At 43.6% G+C, this 20,953-nt stretch overlaps 1 protein-coding gene across 1 annotated transcript in view; it reads left to right on the plus strand.

Annotated features, from left to right (window-relative positions):
- LOC136873672 (synaptotagmin-15-like) overlaps positions 1-20,953 on the plus strand; it is a 137,265-nt gene that overhangs the window by 112,322 nt on the left and 3,990 nt on the right. The window contains exon 9 of the mRNA XM_068224953.1: positions 11,925-12,132. Within this exon, the coding sequence (XP_068081054.1) occupies positions 11,925-12,132 (208 nt within the window). The remainder of the gene's footprint in view (positions 1-11,924; positions 12,133-20,953) is intronic.

Here is a 20,953-nt window from a genome sequence, read left to right on the forward strand (position 1 = left end):
GCTGTTCGGAACTGCAGGCTGCTGGACGTCATCGTGTAAACTAATTTTTGGTAACTCACTGGGTGCTAATTCGACAAAATTAATTTAACAGGGCAGTGGCATGGATGACATGCCTGCTTATTCAGAGTCTGCTGCAGAAGTCGACAAAGAACGACATAACCATACCAATTTTAATTCCCTTTAATTCTTGAGGTCACATGTACGAATATAGTAGGGAAATACGCGATTGTATTTCTTCTCTCCTTTAACCACTTCTGCCTGCTGTGGAGGTGAATTAAATCTGGAATATTGCTGTAAGCTTTCCTATAAACGCATCTAGTTTTCTACTCTCAATCACAATCGCCACTGATTTTCAGTTAGGACAGGCGCAAATTGCAAATAATGTATTGAACATTTCCCTGTGTAAATTATTCCAATCCCTAACTCCTCTCACTATATACGAATATTTGCCCCAATTTCTCCTCTTGAATTCCAACATTTAACTACATTTAAAAACACCACTCAAGCTTATCCGTCTACTAATGTCTTTCCACGCCACCTCTCTACTGACAGCTCGGAACATACCACCTAGTCGAGCAGCTCGTCTCCTTTCTGCAAAGTCTTTCCAGCACAAACTTCGCGAATTTTTGTAACGCTACTCTTTAGTCGAAAATCACTCAGAACAAATCGAGTTGCATTGCTTTGCATATTGTCGAGTTCTCGAATCAAGCAGTCCTGGTGAGGGTCCAGTACACTGGAACCATACTGACAACCTGACTTTTAACTCCGTACGCCATCTCACAACACTGTTGATGTCTTTTGGCAGTGACTCAAAATCTTGTAATCTTTGTCCCGTCTGTCTAAATACTGGAGGATAAACATTTTAAAAGCACTTTTTCCAATGGGTGTAAATAACAGAGAGAAATGAAAATGCAAATTTTAAGCCATAGTCTTTTCAGAGCATTTTAGTGGGATTTGTCAGTGAATGTCTTCTTCAAGTCAATCCAAGAGCTGCACCACAACGCACGGCGCAGTTGAAGTTGAAGTGAGAAAATCGCTCTAGCTGGAGTGCTACTCTCTAACCACTCTCCTTCTGTGGTTTGTCTTTGTATGTACTCAGAGCTTAATTGCACCTCACAGGCAAAGTGCGATCTCTGTTCGTAGAAATTTGTCCCTTTACTGCATTAATTACGGTGTATGCACGAAGTTGCGGCCATCTTGACCTCAACAACGGTCTTTAGTGGCCAACGTATACGTTATAAGACTATCATTTGCTTGATATAAGGAAATATGTGTTAAAATACAGATAATTCCATTAGAAACAGAATGTAAATAATAACAATAATAAGAAGAATGCATTCGTTTATTTCGTAGAAGGCCTCTTTTTTCGAATGCTGTATATACAGGGTGTATTCGTGATGATGTTACAAACTTTCGGGGAATATGGAGGATGGCAAGTGGATCAATTTGAGATAAGGAACTACATTCCTGAAACGATCGAGTCAAAAGTTAAGCAAAATTCTACTCAATTACGTCCGTTTACCTGCATAAGTTTCACAAGATGCTCCATTTAAAACAAATGTTCGAAATGGCGTCCCCCCGCGTCAATGAAGGTGTGGCATCGTCGCACTAAGTTCTGCCGAACCCATCGGAATATCCCTGGTGTCGTTTGAACTGGGTCGCAGAGAGCGAGAATTCTTGCCAAGAGATCCTCTTCAGTATCGACAGGTGTATCATACACAAGGATTTTCACATGGCCCCACAAGAAGAAATCAAGTGGGATGAGATCAGGTGAACGAGTGGGCCACGACTATCTACTTTGCACGGTATGTCTGATCCATGTGTTCACGAACGCTCAGTTCAAAGTGAGGTGGGGCTCAATCATGTGTGAACCACATCCGTTGACGAAGGGCGAGTGGAATGTGTTCCAGGAAAGTGGGTAGCACATCTCTGAGCACCTCTGTGTACACTGCTGAATTTAGGCGGGGAGGAAGAAGAGACGGGCCTACTACGTAATCATTGACTAACTATTGACTCGAATGTTTCCGTAATATGGTTTCTTTTCTCAAATTGATCCTTTGCCGTAGTCCATCATCCCTGAAAGTTTGTAAAATCATCATAGATACACCGTATATACCTTACAAATTTCTTTTTATAGCACCGACACAGTTCATATGACGACGATGGGATAAGAAAGGGCTTGGAGTGGAAGGAAGTGGCCGTGGCCCCCACATTTGCCCGATGTGAAAGTGGGAAACCACAGAAAACCATCTTCAGGGCCGTTGAAAGCATCCGAACCCACTGTCTCCAGAACGCAAGCTGACGGCTGCGTGACCCAGCTACTCGCTCGGTTGTTGTAATTGGTTATTAATAATAATTAGGGTATATATTTTTTACGTCCCACTATACTCTTTACGGTTTTCAGAGACAACATAGGCTAAGTTCAGTTACAATGCCACTTTTCTAATTACCGTTTGTTTCTTTCTCACGGCTTCGCACGGTTTTTAAATTAATTTTACTATCCTGCACTTTACTGTCCTAAACAACGGTAGATGAGTTCTCTTGTGACGAGAAAAAGAAGCCGCGAATAGTAAGACTTTTAGGTACACTAAATAACACTACTCCATCCCGCGAAAATGAAGCATACGCAATGCAGGACGAAGTTGCTCTCACCTTTTGTGATTCAGCCAGGGTTTGATTCTGAGGTGGGAACCGTACTCCCTCTACTCAGCTGACTTCCCGAGGCTGAGTGGACCTTGTGCCAGCCCTCGTACGACTTTTCAAATTTCTTGGCAGAGTCGGGAATCGGACCTGGGCCTCCGACGCGGTCGACGCGATTGTTTCGTGCCCAAGACTGCCAACTCTTGAAATTTTATTTATCATTCGTGCTAGTGACAAAAGCCAACCTGGTGGACATGATCGTTAAGGCGTTGAAGTCTAAATGGTCTGACACCGTGATTAGCCGGTTCGAGTCCCGTTGGTCGAAAATATTTTCACCATCGGAATGTTGGCCGGCAGGGTAGGGGAGGTGGTGGTATACAATTTATAATCACTAGATTGCGTGCCAAAAGCATGGATTAAATTAGGAACCTCTTCGCATTGCCCATATGGAGTGTGGGCGTATAAAGCTGCTGATGGTGATTCGTCCATCAGATGATGACGTTAAGCCTCGAGCAGTCCCGTTGGTGCTATTTGACAGGAGTAGGCTACGTGCCAGCATCGGTTTTTACCCTCTCCCTTCCTACTATCATATATCACGTCATTCATTTCATCTCATCAACTACTCTGATGAGGTTGACGTCAGGAATGGCATCTGGTCATAAAAGCCTGCCACGACAGATTCATCTCACCTCACACCCGACCGCGTGGAGACCCTGAAAAGGGTTGGACAAACAATTCGGGCTACTGACGAAGGCATTGGTGTAGATTAGTTAGGTCCGGCTAGTGACAAAACTAGCTGTGTTTGTATTGTGCGCGGGATCGTAATGGAATGCAATTTTGACTAGATTGCTGGGAATGACGTCATATCCGATTGTGTCTCAGCTATTGGAAATGCTAATGAGTGCTTCAGCAATGAAGAATGGTACGTGCTAATTTACATTAGGTTATGAAAGTTTATTAAGTTATCGTGTGGCATACATGAACATCGAGATTATAAATGTATTGATGTGCCTGTGGTGTCGCTAGGAACAAGTCTCTTAAACCACCACTGTAAGATGTTTGTGGGCATTCGTGAACTAATTGCCTAACAGTCTGTCTTACAGCGCCACACTCGCAACATTGTGAAGGTCTTTTCGTTCACTTGTACAGGATATCCCCACATACACCGTTATTGGTCCGAATTCTATTTATTTTCCAACCAGATCTTTCTAGTTTTAAATGAACCCTGGTACCTTCTCAGTTATGCAGGGCATTTCTGAACTCTCTGGAGAGGCAAACAATTTCCAATCATGAGACCATCTCTCAGCTAGATTGAATTTGTTAGCTACGAGTTTCTCCGCTGTGCAGGTAGGTGAATGTCTTCACATGTAGATCGCCAACGTCACCATGAATAGGTAGTTGTTTGTTGGTCTGGATCTTCCGATATTCTCTTATCAGAATGTTGTATCGCCTCAACTGAGGTGGAGGGATGTGGCTGAGAACAGGGAACCATTGTGTGGGAGTTGACATAATTGTTCCTGTAATCATGCGCATGGTGTTAATCAGTTGTATATGTATATTAATCTTATTAATACTCAGCGACAGAATAAACTAAACCTAAAGCTGAGCAACGGAGAGTAGTTGCACTGGCACACAAGTCATGCCGCATAATTTCCCTAGGATGTTGTTTCTTATCTTCATTTTGGCAGCAGTCATTTGTAAATGTTCTTTTAATGACAGTGTTCTGTCCAGTGTTACACCCAAATATTTAGGATGTCTGTTGTGGAGAAGGAGGGTGTTATTAAAGTAAACTGCAAGTTCCATTGTTGCCATTTTATTGTTTAGATGGAAACAAGCAAAATCGGTCTTAGTTGTACTTGGTTGAAGTCTCAATTTTCGGAAGTAGTTTCCCAGAACAGAGATATCATTTGGCAGCATCTCTCCTGTTCACTCAAAATATGGATCTCTAGCAGCAATTTCCCAATCATTAGCGTATCCAAACTTCCTGGATTTTGTGTAGGGTAAATCTGATATATACAGGATGAACAAGAGTGGGGCAAGCACTGATCCTTGAGGAAGTCCATTTTTTAATTTACTTGGCCTGCTTATTTCACTGCCAATGATGACCTGGAAACTTCTATCATTCAACATGTTGCTTACAAGACGAGCCAATGTCTTACAAGTGATAACCTGAAGTAGTTTCTAAATAACACCCACTCTCCAAACCATGTCATAAGCTGCCTTAAGGTCTATGAATGCCACAGATGTTTTTTGGCGTTTTTGAAACACTGCCCCAATGTAGGTGGTTAATGAGAGTACTTGGTCCGTTCAAGTCTGAATCCTGCTTTATCTATGGGAATTACCTCAAGCAATTTTGAGGCGATTCTGTTCTGCATTAGTCTCTCAATTAACTTGTAGCGTACACTAAACAGTGAATTAGGTCTATAGCTGTCTGGTCTGTCACTGGTTTTCCCAGGCTTCAATACGGCAACGATCTTCGTCAATTTAAACAAACGAAGTAGCTTGCCATTCTGAACAATGTTATTGGCTAGCTTGGATAGCCAAATTCGAGCGTTTTTGCCAGAATTTATCAATAATTTGGGATGTATTCTGTCAAACCCTGGTGCCTTACCGTTTTTGACATCTGTTAGAGCTGTGTCACTGTCCTTAGTGGTTATTTATTTCATGCCAGAGTGTTGAGAAAAAGATATAAATAAGGTATTATATACAAATTAAAGAAAGTACTCGTACATTTTATGTCACAAAACCTGTTTCACACAATGTCTGCCCAGAAATGGGCAACATAAATTCCCTCTTCAGTGGCTTGAATCAAGTCTTGAAGTGTACAACGAACAGCGTAGGACTGACAGTCATACAGGTGTTGGGTAGTTTGCTGCTCCCCACAATCGCAGAAGTCTGACTGATCTATCAGATAACACCATTTTTATGCTTGGATCTACCTACTCCACATCTCAAACGACTTTGTGCCTTCCAGGTTGTCCATTCCAAATAATGACCAGGGGGTAGAGATTCAGAAGGCACCAACGTGCTGTTCTTGTTGGTTTATCCAGAGCCTTGGAGATATTGAGGAAACTTTCCCTGGACTTCAGTCTTCTGGGTGGAGGTCGATGTCCAAATAACGGGTGGTTGCTTGTGAGATCCACCTTCGACCTCTCGTGCCTTGCAAACACTTCTCGCCGAATGTCTGGAGGAGAAATACCAGCCAAGCAGTAGAGTTTGTCAGTGGGAGTAGGTTTCAGACACCCAGTTACTATTCTACATGTTTCATTAAGGGCTGCATACACCCGCTTCGTATGGGCTGACCTGAACCATACAGGACATGCATACTCAGCTGCTGAGAAACTCAGAGCAAGAGCTGAGGTTCTTAACAAAGTTGGATGGGCTCCTCCATTTGCTTGAGTCAAGTATACGAAGGATGTTATTTCGAGCTGAGACTTTCTGTCCAGATTTAACACAGTGTTTCTTGTATGTCAAGGTCCGGTCAAAAGTGACACCCAGGTACCTTGATGTAAAACAATGCTCCAGTTGCTTACCCTCCCACGTCACGCACAGCTGTATAGTAGCTTCTCGATTTCGAACATGAAATGCACACACATGGGTCTTAATCGGGTTTTGCAGTAGCCGGTTCTTCTGATAGTAGCCTATACTGAAAGTTCCTTAAGTGCATTTGTGAGCTGCATTGCAGTGGTTCGAAAGTCGTCGCACTGGACAGCTAAAGCCAGGTTATCTGCATAAATGAAGGTTCTTGTATAGGAAGGTCTTGGCTGGTCATTCGTGTAGATGTTAAAGAGGATTGGCGAGAGGACACTGCCCTGAGGAAGTCCATTCCGTTGATCCCTTCACCTACTGCACTTTCCTTGAAACTCAACAAAGAACCGGCGATTCTGCAGGAGAGTTTCAACAATCTTCGTGAAACCGTAGTCTCTGGTGAAGTTATAGAGCTAGGTGATCAAAGTTATATGATGCACTGTGTCGTACGCTGTTGTAAGGTCCACGAATACCACTCCTGTGATTTTACGTCTTTCAAAAATCATCCTTTATGTGATGAGTTAAATTGAGCACTTGTGAAGTGCAGTTCCTTCCGGATCCAAAGCCCGCCTGTTGTGGAGTAATATACTGATCTACTTTAGATGTTAGGCACTCAGGTAGGATCCCCTCAAATGTGTTATATAGGTGACAAAGTAATGATATTTGACTGTAGCTTTTAGGATCAAATGGATCCTTACCTGGTTTCAAAATAGCCATCACTCCAGACTTCCCCCACACCTTAGGTATTTGTTTACTCTGCAGGCAATTGTTTAGAAAATCAACAACCCACTTACTTGCTCTGGAACCAAAATGCTTTATTTGTTCCACTCTCATATCATCCAGACCTGTAGCCTTGCCATTTTTGGATTTGTTTATGGCTTTCTCTAGTTAATCTAGGGTGATATTATTAGTGAGGTCGCTAGACTCCTTATCTATTTGGCGTTCTATTTTAACTCTATTCATATAACCCCCCATTTTTCCATTCAGCAAAAGTTGATGGGCAATGGCATCTGGGGACAAATTGACGTATACAGGGGCTTTTGTGAAGTTATTATTAAGCCTCTTTAAGAGTCGCCAGGCTTGTTGACTAATTTTAGACATGCCCAGCTCTTCAAGGGTAGATATACTACGATTTCGTTTATCTTCCGCTAACATTGTTGTCAACTCTAGACAATTCTTCACAGTCTGTTCGCCAAACGGATTCGTCTCGAATAGATCAATGTATTCAGTCAGCAGAGCTGAGGAATGTTGATTGAGATCAGGAACACAATTCATTCGACAACCTCGGGAATTGACTGTCTGGAGCTCTTGTTCACTGCATCTACAAACAGGTCGTAATAAGTCATAGAAATACCTATATCAGATACAGCACCTTCCAGATATGCAGTGCACTTGTTCCAGTCTGCTTTCTTAAAATGATATCGCCTGCGGAAATGTACGCTCATGGGACGTACCGCAGCAAATACCTGACACATGATGGGTCTGTGCTGTTGGTGTGGTATAGGAATGTCGATGTTCTTTATACACTGCTGAGCAATTCATTCGCTAACAAAGATTACATCAGGGTTATAACCTCGTTGCCAACGTCCGCTGTTGAAAGAAGGAGGAAGTTTAACATCGTGTAACAGTAGCATCTAGTGGGTCTCAGCCCATTCCAGCACAGCCTCTCCATCTTCATTCTCATGTTCATATCCCCAGACGTTGTTTTGGCTGTTAAAGTCACCAATGTGGACGGCTTGATTGTCGAAATTCCTTGGTTTCTGGAAGTGGAATGCAGAATTTGGTGGTTTGTATAAAGAGGAAACAGTGCAATGATTTAACTCAACTGTAAGGAGTTCTACGTCAGCACAGTCAGATATATCAGTGGATAGCTGGTTGACAAATATTGCTCTTCCATGCTGTTGACTTGGACTCTCTACCACTAAAGGCATGCCAGAAATTCTTAGCCTGCTCTGATTATTTTCTCGATGGGTTTCTTGTACACAAAGGACATCACAGCCATGTTCCTTACATAAATACTGCAACAGTTCTTCTTTTATAAGGGACATTTCTTCGATGTTTATAGACATAATTGACAACTGTGGTCCTAAAAAGGACCTTTAAATAATCATCTTTCAACACTTCTGGAATAGAAGAATTAGCCGGTAGATACACTGAAGAAAATGGAAATTGCAACACCCAGAAGGAGTAGTGCTATCTTGCTGCAATTGAACATGCAGGACGAGTGTTCGGTTTTGATTCGATTATTACACTTTCAGGTCCCTCTGAGGCAAGTTTGGACAACAATCAATATAGGATGTGCCCACCACGAGCTGCAATACATTGATGTATTCGTCGAGGCATGGAGTCAATAAGGCCCTGTATCGCTTCCTGAGGAATTGCGGACCATGCTTGCTGCACTGCACGGGTCAGTTGTTCTGGAGTTGTGGGTGGCTGAGGACGGTTGGCCAGTTGTCGACCCATCATGTCCAACACATGCTCAATAGGACTGAGATCCAGGGATCTGTCGGACCATTCTAAGGTTGTGAAGTAGTGGAGAGCTTCTCTGGAGATGCGCGCAGTGTGAACCCGGGCATTGTCCTGCTGAAATATCCCATTAGCAATGTTCGCCATCATAGGGACAACCACTGGATTGAGTACCCTATCAAGGTACTGTCGAGCAGTCATAGTGCCTTTAACAAGCACTAATTGTGATTTCACATTAAAGCCAATAGCTCCCCAGACCATAATGCTCGGTGTTGGCCCTGTGTGCCTCTCGACAATATGATCTGGGCGGCTTTCTTCACGGTACGTCGGTGCACACGATTCCGGCGATCACTGCGGGCAAGACAGAAGCGCGATTCATCACTAAAGACTACCCTATGCCATTCGTCGACCCACGTCGATCTTTCTCGACACCAGGCCAGCCTTACACGTCGCTGTTGTGGGGTCAATGGAACACCTTCTGCAGGACACGTGATCGTAAGCCAGCTGCACGCAGGCGATTACCAACTGTTTGTTGTGTAACGTGGAGTGCCACAGCTGCTCAAATTTTCGCTGCTGTTGCATAGGGTTCCATCCAGGCCATCCGAATGATGTGGCGATCCTCTCTCACAGTTGTCTGTCGCGCTGGGCCTGTGCCAGGCCTACGAGTGTGGGTACCTTCATTTGACCACTGCTGCCATACACGTTGTACCGTAGATGCCTGTCGGCCAACACGTGCAGCGACAGTCCTTAGCGATAATTGAGCCTCACACAGTCCAATTATCCGAGCCCTTTCAAACGGCGATAGTTGTTGCTAGCGTGCTCTTCTCTGTCGTCGAGGCATGTTTGACGGGGAACACTCCACTGCACAGACTGCAAGTCAACTACGCTACACCAGAGTCCGTATACTGGAGTTGATTCCTCCGCGACCAATCACGTGGGGAGACCTGTAGCAAAAATCCAATGGGTCTGAAACTTTGATCGTTTACATACCTACATGACATAGTTCCATGTCTTGAAAATGAACACAAACGACCAATGCCTTCATGGTATTGCAATTTCCATTTTCTTAAGTGTCTGTGCACTCTCTACCGTTTCCAGGGAGCACCGTAAGTCACAGTCTGTTTAATCAAACTTAACTGCACAATTTATTCTGTGGCCGCACACGTGGAGGTTTCTTCAGCGCTCCCCTCCTTAGTGGTGAAGGGTCGAGTATATTCTGAACCAGAATTACTTGTGGCTTTTAGGTTTGCCAGCCCTTTGTTGATATACCTTGTATCTTTTCTGTCTCTAGCAGTTCGAGACATAGAAACTATATGGGTAGCAACAATTTTTGTGGTGACAGTTTGACTTCCACGAGCGATTAGAGTACCTCCTTAGAGTTTTCTGAGGAGTGATTATCTTTTCTGTTAAATTTACTGAAAGTAATAGATTCCACAGTTTCAAGCCACTTTTCCTTCCGAGCGTTATCAAGGGATATATTCCTTCCGGAAACCTCTTGGAATGTGTTTTTGGCTGTGGCAATTACAGCTCCTACATATCTCCCATAATTGTCACTTGCTGGGGGTATCCAGCGGACGCATTTATGTAGTTTTTCTCAGAAAGCTTTCCAGTCTTCTTTTTTGAAGTTCAAGAGTGGGCGAGGATATGAATTCACTAGAGGAATCTGTATTCGAACTTCAAGATAAACTGGGCTGTGTTGACTGTGCAGAAAAGTTGGAAGAACTTTCCGCGTAGCACACAAAGGTCTATAGTTTTTGTCACTGGATACAAAAACCAGGTCCGGGTCGTACACTTGTTTCCATGCAGCTGATCTAAATGTGCCCCTATCTTTAGCATCGAACACAAGATGTACATTATGTTCCTCAGCCAAACTCAAGAGATTTTCTCCATGGACATCTGTGGTAGCATTCTTCCATTCCTCATGATGGTTATTCAAATCACCCATATAGACAGCAGGTTGGTCTTGAACTTGGAGAACTTGAGGTGGCCATGTAGAGACTGGGGGTTTGTAAACGTTAGTAACGACGTTCCCACCGATCTTTATGACAACTGTATGAATGTTGTCATCGGTGTTAGTTTACAACGATGAAACATTATCAGTGGTATTCCGCACATAGGTCGCTACACTATATGCATGATGGTAAGTTGCGCCGATTATATTATATCCTGGTATTCGCCCTCTTAATCGCTGTTGGTCTTCATCTGTAATATGAGCTTCCTTAATGACAACCACATCCATTTTTTCACATAATAAGAATTTTCAAAAATATTGGCACTTGGATTTACTTATGCCTTCTACATTTAATTCATACATTCTGAGTGTAGGTTCTATACACTTTCTTGTTAGGGTTTTGAAAAGAACCTTTTGAATCATGATTCTTTTCATTTTCATGTTTGATAGCCAGGAGATCACACGGATAGTAAACGTACTTCTGAGGACATGTGGGTGGTTCCCTAGCTGTCGCAGTGAACACATCTCTCCTCTACAAGTTATTCCACATAAGATTTGTACCATTTCTAATCCTTTATGATGTTATAAAACTTGTGGTACAGTTACTGAATTTCTGCCTAAGAGAGACGCCGAGGTTCCAAAACTTGTTTCGCAGAAGTTCTTTCAGATTCCGTTAAATTTACAGACACGAGACTACCATATATGTGCAAGTTCAAATACCATCCAATTAATCTCAAATGGTGAGAGATCTACCATCTCAGCTATTCGTCCTCGAATTCGGCTAGTCTTTCTGTTCCCTAGATAAAGGGTTGAATCCCGACTGAAATCGATGGTTTCTGGTGGAGTTTAAATGTGACAACTGGTTGCCATTGGCTTCGAAGAACTATTGTGGGACAACCGTTCGGCATGGAGGTATCTATTAAAATAAGTTGTGGGTTCCAGTAGAACGCGGACGTTAGACAAACATATTATTATTATTATTATTATTATTATTATTATTATTATTATTATTATTATTATTATTATTTATCTTTAGACACAAATATAAACGTGTTTCCTCAAGTAATATGCGTTCATTAGTACCATTACAGGAGAAAATCATGCGAGCATGAATTACTGTCAGTAAAAGAGCTCATGTGGGATTTATTGAACTGAAAAGTCACGTGTTTGGGGTTTAATTTTCTCATAAAATTGGAGGTCCTGTGGCGACGAACATCGTAACAACAGACACGTTCAAATTCAGGCCTGCTTCCTTCTTGGCCTGCGTCACTACCGAATTTACCAATGATGTCGCTAATGCCTGTAATGCCCATTACTGTGAATTATCTTTCTGTTTCAGTTCCGTGAGGAAGGACGACGGGACTCCTATGTACGAGTGACTCTCAACCAGCAGTATCGTCAAGTGAAGATGAAGCGTACCTCAACAGTACGAGCAACGGACGCTCCCAACTACTCCGAGTGCTTCAACTTCCGCGTCCCGGCTGCACATATTGACGTCACTAGCGTCGGATTTCAGGTGTTACAACCAATGCCGGGAATAGGGAGAGGTGAATATGTAGTAGAAATTATATTTTACCCATTTAAGGTGTCCTTCCCGTAGCCATCTGATCTTTTAATGTCGATTCTTGTCTAGAGACTTAAGAAGAAATAAATAAATAAATAAATAAATAAATAAATAAATTCATGAATTCATTAATAAAAATATATTGAACCCTTCAGTAGGATGAGCTCAATATATATACCGAGTGGTTCACCAGTCCCTTAATTTTTCGGAGATAAGCAACCCAAATAATGCGTATATCCTAATGATACTTATAATTTATTTTTGTGAGCAACAGATAACTTGAAATTTTCCCTTTTTATCAATAATGATCTCCCCTCTCTGTGAGCCATGACTAAATTCATCCATGGACCAACCAAAGAAAAAAACTATTATGCCCAATTCCACGCCACATACTGAGGATCATACTGCAAACATGTGATTTATTGCAGTTTGAAATAACGCAACTACCCGTAATACGATCGAATTAACATGTTATGCCACCTGCTGTGTAATGTAAAGAAATTAAATGATCACTGTAAACCATCACTGAAGGCTTTGCCACGGATATTAACTTTCGAGGTGGAACCTCTAGCAAGTATCGTGTATGTTGACTTCGTGGCTGAATTGGTTAAGGTCTCGAGCGCAAGGTGTGTGAGTATCGGCAGCGTAGGGTTCGAATTCATCATCAGTCAAATTTTTTGAACGACAGATGTTCTCAATTTTAGCGGGGATACAATAATAATCTTCTTCTTTTTATCTGTTTACACTCCAGGGTTGATTTATCCCTCGGACTCAGCGAGGGATCCCACCTCTACCGCCTCAAGGGCATTGTCCTGAAGCGTGAGACATTGGGTCGGTTGATACAACTGGGGAGAATGACCAGTACCTCGCCCAGGCAGACTCACCTGCTATGCTGAACAAGGGCCTTGCTGGGGGACGGGAAGATTGGAAGGGACAGACTAGGGAGAGGGAAGGAAGCGTCCGTGGCCTTAAGTAAGGTACCATCCCGGCATTTGCCTGGAGAAGAAGTGGTAAACACGTAAAATCACTTCCAGAATGGCTGATGTGTGAATCGAACCCACGTCTACTCAGTTGACCTCCCGAGGCTAAGTGGACCCCGTTCCAGCACTCATACCACTTTTTAAATTTCATGGTAGAGCCGGGAATCGAACTCGGGCCTCCGGGGGTGGTAGTTAATCACACCAACCACTACACCACAGAGGTGGACACAATAATAATCAATATACTTTTACTTTTACTTGCGCTCTGATTTGGCGTCTTTTTCCTAAGGATGGATGGGAGAGGATTGGGAAGGAAATCGGCCCTGGACCTTTATTAAGGTACTGTCCCGGGATTTGCATGGTGTTGGAAATGGGGAACCGAGAAAGCTATTATCAGGACGGACAGCATGGTATTCGAATCTACAACCTCCCGAGTCCAACGCACGTAAATCATAACCATGTCGCATCACAGCTATTATTCCTCACGATGTATTCCTAAAAAGAGTATGTTGAATTGTTGCTAATTTATGGAAAAGGTACGTCGAATTTATTTGTATGTCACGTGCTCTGTAATGGTAAAACTTTAAATGAACACTGTAAGGTAGTCAAAATTTCGAACAGTTGTTACTATGAATATGCAGGGCACCCTACTTCCTATCTACAGACAATCATGACGCAGGTCAACCTCGCCCAGGCGGCCTCACCTGCTATGCTGAACAGGGGCCTTGTGGGAGGATGGTGAGTTTGGAAGGGATAGACAAGGAAGAGGGAAGGAAGTGGCCGTGGCCTTAAGTTAGGTACTATCGCGGCATTTGCCTGGAGGAGAAGTGCGGAAACCACGGAAAACCACTTCCAGGATGGCTGAGGTGGGAATTGAGCCCTCGTACCACTTTTTAAATTTCATGGCAGAGCCGGGAATTGAACCCGGGCCTCCGGGGGTGGCAGCTAATCACACTAACCACTACACCACAGAGGCGGACCTCTTAAAATGTAACAGTGAATATTGTAATTAATTACGTACATTTAAAAATATTTAAGGGTGTAGACCTCTTTCTTGTATCCGGTGAAACTACATAAACTGCAATGAACATAAATACGAGTAACTTATTTCTCAGAACGTAAATTGAAAGTGGCGTGAATTTCTGCTCTCATTCTTTCATCATTTTCTACCTCCATTTCAAACTCGGTTATCGCGCTAGTGATCGACAGTGACTAGGAGAAAACTTCGCCCAACATTCACAGCCTGTGACATAGCACGTCACTGTGGTAGAAGAGCATACGCTCATCGCCTGCTTGCCTGCCTGCCCGCCCGCCTTCTTAACAGTGCTGGGCACCCGCGGGACGGAATTCCCAGCGTCAGCACCCCTGGTCTGCAAGCATCTGAGAATTAACTTATTAACTATGCGCCTCCAGCATCCTAACATTCTCTATTTGAAACTACATAGGTGACTTCATCGTGTTCCACATCTCTTATCATCAAAAGACGAGTATAATCATCCTCACTTTGGTCACCCCTATCAGACATTCAGTTACATGATTCCAGTCTTGGTCATACATCAAACAGTAAATCAAATTGTTACGCGAGAATTGTACGTAAGAAATCGCATCCCAAGGAAAAATGGGTTATTATTCTATTCTCCGTCATACTGCAAGTAGGAATTTTGTAATTTTAGTGCCAGGAGTGTCGGAGGACAAGTTCGGCTCGCCAGATGCAGGTCTTTTGATTTGACGCCCGTCGGCGACCCGCGTGTTGTGATGAGGATGAAATGATGATGAAGACGACACATACACCCAGCCCCCGTGTCAGCGAAATTAACCAATTAAGGTTAAAATTCCCGACCCTGCCTGGAATCGAACCCGGGACCCCTGTGACCAAACTCCAGCACGCTAATCATTTAGCCATGGAGCCGGAAATTTTACCAATGATCTACTGTAATACTACAACAGCCAAGAAGTTCGTGGACGGGTGCCTACATTGTAGGCAATACGGCGTACACTCATGCACTACAGTTAATAACTTCTTGGATTGGCGCTTACAGTGTAGCTAACGCATTGTACACCTGTGTACGTGGACTGGCGCTAACAGTTCAAGGATCAGATAATCTTTTCACCTGCCTTTTCGCGTCTTTTTCCCATCGTGGTAGTACAGGCGATTTCGACTTGATCATCTCGAACGTTTCGCTAGCGGATTTGCCTAATATTTGGCAGAACTTGAAATTTGCCCGTTCTTAAGTTCCGCCGCAGACATTCATCTACCCTTCACTAAAGAGACCGTAGTTCAGCCAATAGTGTAAGTACGCAACTTGCCTACTTGTTGGATAGACAACGAAGAGGGAAGAAAGTGGCCGTGGCCTTAAGTTAGGTGCGAACTCTCTGCTACAGTGCACCGCAGCGACACTAGACGGCCAGTCCACGAACGTAATGACTCTACTACGTATAATGTGTTATTAAAAATTTTATTCTTATTGCAACTACTTGCTATAACCTCAACTTATTAACTATGTTGTCCGCCTCTGTGGTGTAGTGGTTAGCGTGATTAGCTGCCACCCCCGGAGGTCCGGGTTCGATTCCCGGCTCTGCCACGAAATTTGAAAAGTGGTACGAGGGCTGGAACGGGGTTCACTCAGCCTCGGGAGGTCAACTGAGTAGAGGTGGGTTCGATTCCCACCTCAGCCATCCTGGAAGTGGTTTTCCGTGGTTTCCCACTTCTCCTCCAGGCGAATGCCGGGATGGTACCTAACTTAAGGCCACGGCCGCTTCCTTCCCTCTTCCTTGCCTATCCCTTCCAATCTTCCCATCCCTCCACAAGGCCCCTGTTCAGCATAGCAGGTGAGGCCGCCTGGGCGAGGTACTGGTCATACTCCCCAGTTGTATCCCCCGACCAAGAGTCTGAAGCTCCAGGACACTGCCCTTGAGGCGGTAGAGGTGGGATCCCTCGCTAAGTCCGAGGGAAAAACCGAACCTGGAGGATAAACAGATGATGATGATGATGATGATGATTAACTATGTTCAGTGTATACACTACCGGCTGCTTCACTTTGATTGAAATATGGCATATTTGTAACAATTAACAGCGAAATGCAAGAGAGTAAATTAGAAGCTGCAGCCTGTCCAGGTCTAGCGAGCTTCCCTGCGGATACCCACAACAAACACCATACTGGAGTATCTCACGAGTTCATTATTCTTCTTTTTTTTTTTGCTAAGGGTTTTACGTCGCACCGACACAGATAGGTCTTATGGCGACGATGGGATAGGAAAGGCCTAGGATTTGGAAGGAAGCGGCCGTGGCCTTAATTAAAGTAAAGCCCCAGCATTTGCCTGGTGTGAAAATGGGAAACCACGGAAAACCATCTTCAGGGCTGCCGATAGTGGGATTCGAACCTACTATCTCCCGGATGCAAGCTCACAGCTGTGCGCCTCCACGCGCACGGCCAACTCGCCCGGTCATATTCTTCTAGGTAACTTATTATTCTCTATTCGCCTCACATGACCCCACCATCGAAACTGATTTATGCGTTTAGCTTCATCCACCGAGTTCATTCTTAACTTATCCTTTGTATTTAAAATGTGTAAAAAATGTAATTTAGTGTGACAGAAAGCCATCGTTCACTAATAACTCGGATACGATCATATGATAAATACAATCCATTCAATCAACTGAACGGAACCACTGAAGGAGAATAATTAACTGAGATGGTAAATTATAGAAACTGAAGCGGAAAGGAATTAATAAAAATAGTTTGAAGTACAGCATATCTTCTTTATTTCTTCTTTTCCTATCGCTTTTCCCACATCTGTGAGGTCGCGGGTACGAACTGTGTCGCACATGTTGATTTAGCCTTGTTTTACGGCTGGGTGCCCTTCCTGACGCCAACCTCATATGGAGGGATGTAATCGCTATTGTTTATGTGGTGGTTGGTAGTATAGTGTGTTGTATGAATATGAAGAGGAAAGTGTTGGGACAAACACAAATACCCAGTCCCCGCGCCAGAAGAATTAATCAGAGGCGATTAAAATCCCAAGGCCTCAACGCTGACCATTCAGGCAATGAGTCCGACTTAAAGTACAGCGTATACTCTTCCGTATTTTATCGAGATATAAGGGACGATAACAAAGTTTACGATCGACGGCCCTACAGTCGTGAATCAGGCAAAATCGCTGTGAGCATTAAGGCACTCATCCCACCGACGCACCAGGGTGAAAACCGCCTTGTGGTAAAAATACCGTGTCCTGCTGCGTGAAGAAGTGCGTGACCACCTGCTGCACATCCTCGTCTGACAGGAAACATAGACTCTTTAAGGCCTTCTTGAAGGAACCGAAGGTGTTATAATCGCATGGGGAGAGATCAAGAATATAGCGCAGGTGCTTGTTGTTTTCCGTAATGAATGAGGATAGCCTCCCACATCGACCGGCGTCTTGTGTCGAAATGCGACCCGCACGGAACTTGGTGCACCATTCCACGACGGTGATTTTCGACAGACATGCTGACCCATACACAGTATTCATTATCCGATGGATGCCCACCCATGTTTTTACTAGGGATGGGCGCGATTGAAGCCTGGAATCGAGATCGTCGACTCCATCGACTCCGAACACCGGTCTCGGTTCGCATGAAGCCTCTCGACTCCAAGTTAACTTGATGCGCATTGCGGGGCCGCACGGTCGCTTCGCATGAAGCCTCGCGACTCCAAGCAAACTTGACTCTCATTGCGGGACCGCTTGCGTGTCGAGGCGCAGAAAATAACATGAAATACTATACATGTTGCTGCTCATTTGCCCATTAGGTTTTTTAAGAGTATTTTAGAGTGAAGTACGATATCGTTAACGAAGACGACGAGCGTAATGGTGTAGCTGAAATAAAATTAAACGTGTCATGTCAGAAAGTATCGGCATAGCAGACCACGGGCATTTAATTTCACGTCTTTATTTGTCGTGAACAGGAAATTGATAAACAGATATCGATGGTAAATCATTATGAATTGCACATGAACGATGAAAACAAATCTAATCTGGGTAAATCCTCTAACATAATTCGAACATAGATTGCACCACTGAAAGCCTCCGTGGCTCAGGCGCCAGCGCGTTGGCGTCTCACCGCTGGATTTCCAGGTTCAAACCCCGGTCACTCCACGTGAGATTTTTTTTTCTCTGGGTACTCCGGTTTTCCTCATCATCTTCAATTCTAGCAACACTCTCCAACATAATTTAATTTTATCTGTCAGTCATTCATCATTGCCCCAGGGGAGTGCTACAGGCCTCGGCAACAGGTACAATTCCTATCCTCGCCGCAGGATGGGGGCTTCATTCATTCCATTTCTGACCCGGTCACTGACTGGAAAACAAGTTGTAGGTTATCATTATAATTCAAGGACCACGTTAAGTCTTGTTGCATTATTATTATTATTATTATTATTATTATTATTATTATTATTATTATTATTATTATTATTAGTAGTAGTAGTAGTAGTAGTAGTAGTAGTAGTAGTAGTAGTAGTATACACAAAATCCCCTTTTCGCGACAGCCCTGGTAGGCCTTGGCCTACCAAGTGACCTCTGCCCAGCTCGAAGGCCAGTAGATTTCGAGGTGACGTGTATTCAGCGCGACGAATTCTCTCCATCGTTATTATTGGCTTTCTAGACCCGGTCTCTACCTCAACGTAATCACGAAACCTGAGATACAGGTAAAAATCCCTGGCCGGAATCGATCCCGGGGCCTCCCTAGATTGCGAAGGTGGCTATTATGATGCACAATGTTTGGTAAAATATTTCTTGTAAAATCATACTCTAAGCACTCGCTTCTTTTTTCTGCTTTATGCACCAGGCCAGGGGTACTAATCATTTACAATTTAGAAAACCTAACCCGGCCGGGGTGACAGGCGCACGTGTTACCCCATACACCGCGGAGCTGAACTCGTTGAAGTCAATATTGGCGATTATGTAAACGTATACTTTCAGATTATTATTACCACTACAATTATTGTCATCATCATCATCAGCGTCACCAAAATTGACCTACAACATTAACACTAACGATGATAAAATCCCGAAACAATATTTAATGTTTGCTGGCTAATAATCATCTTGTATTCATCGTATCACGAGTTACCAAGGGAGGAACGTCGAACTATAATTCCAAGCAGTTCCGACAATAGTTGATAGATGGCGTTACTGCATCAGTGGAGTCGACACTGGAGTCGAGAGTGTTGGTTCCAGAGGTAGCAGTCTCGACTCTTGGCGACTCCGTTCGCAGCCCATCCCTAGTTTTTACTTCGGCAGCCAAGAACAGAATAACAGAACGTTGGCCCTGTTTGTTGTCCTGTTGGCCCTGTCCACTATAGTTCACGTGGCCACATTTAACGCACACATTTCGGCACGACACGACTGCTACACTAATCCCTTTGTCTACGGGTCCGTGCTTATATCATGCCCGCATAGGATTCGTGCTACGTTGGACATCCGCTGCAGCAACGCGCTCTAATTGAAACTTTTTTTGTAGAAGGCAATCAAGCCTACTGATATCCATGTCGTTTAATCATGTGATGATCGGCTTCGTGGCTAATTGGTTAGCATCTTGGCCTCCGGCTCTCGCCAGGATTGCGGGACTTCAATAGTGAATTGTCAAATACCTTAGCTTGAGAATTATCCGGTTATGGTGCCTCCAAAATTCCTAAAACCTACCACGTAACACTCTCCTCTACAAAACTAATATGAAATTGCCTGTACTCGGCAAACGCCGCCCCCCTCGACTGAGAAATTGCCTTACAAGGGGTTGCACATGAAGTTGTTATCCACCGAGATCGATAGCTGCAGTCGCTTAAGTGCGGCCAGTATCCAGTATTCGGGAGATAGTAGGTTCGAACCCCACTGTCGGCAGCCCTGAAGATGGTTTTCCGTGGTTTCCCACTTTCACACCAGGCAAATGCTGGGGCTGTACCTTAATTAAGGCCACGGCCGCTTCCTTCCAACTCCTAGCTCTTCCCTGTCCCATCGTCGCCATAAGACCTATCCGTGTCGGTGCGACGTAAAACAACTAGCAAAAAAAAAAAAAAGTTGTTATCCTCTGATCATAAGACAAATGAGCTACCATTACGTCTGAAAAAGGAAAGGTAGGAATCTGAATTCACCTTTAAAATGAAAATTTCGATATCTGCAATCGGTTAAGTGCGGCCAGTATCCAGTATTAGGGAGATAGTGGGTTCGAACTCCACTCAAGGAAGCCCATTTTTCACACCAGGCAAGTGATGGAGCTGTACCTTCGTTCAGGCCACGGCCCCTTCAGACTCCTAGCACATTCCAGCCCCATCATCGCTATAAGGTCCATGTGTGTCGGTGCACGTAAAGCAACTTGTAAAACAAGAAAAAAACTTCCAAACATTCTTCATGTATTGATCGACATTATTGACCACATCGGCAAGAATCTAGTAACAGTTACTCTGAGGAAAAACACTTCTCCCACTTTCCAGTAGAGAATTTTTACCAAGAAGTTTGTGCAATATGCTTAGGATAGACTGGACTAAATTAGAGAGAGTTATTATTTGCATTTTTATCTTACTTTCTTGTATGTTTGTGTAACCCAGTCTTATTTTTAATATATTTTCGTTTCCACACTCCAATATGCAATTCCTCCCTTTTTATGGTATCCTAAGTGAGTAATAGGTGTACATTAGGCTTTCGATTTTTCGTTGGAAAAATGTTCAGGGATTCCAAGGTAAATAAGACAATGTACTATCTTTAAGTCTGATAAAATATGCTCTATTCGACGTCGACCTTGATACAAAATCCAAGAGTTTAAAATTTGTATATGATTTGTTAAAAAGAAAGCAT

The sequence above is a fragment of the Anabrus simplex genome, chromosome 1 (assembly GCF_040414725.1).
Source record: "Anabrus simplex isolate iqAnaSimp1 chromosome 1, ASM4041472v1, whole genome shotgun sequence".
NCBI lineage: Eukaryota > Metazoa > Arthropoda > Insecta > Orthoptera > Tettigoniidae > Anabrus > Anabrus simplex.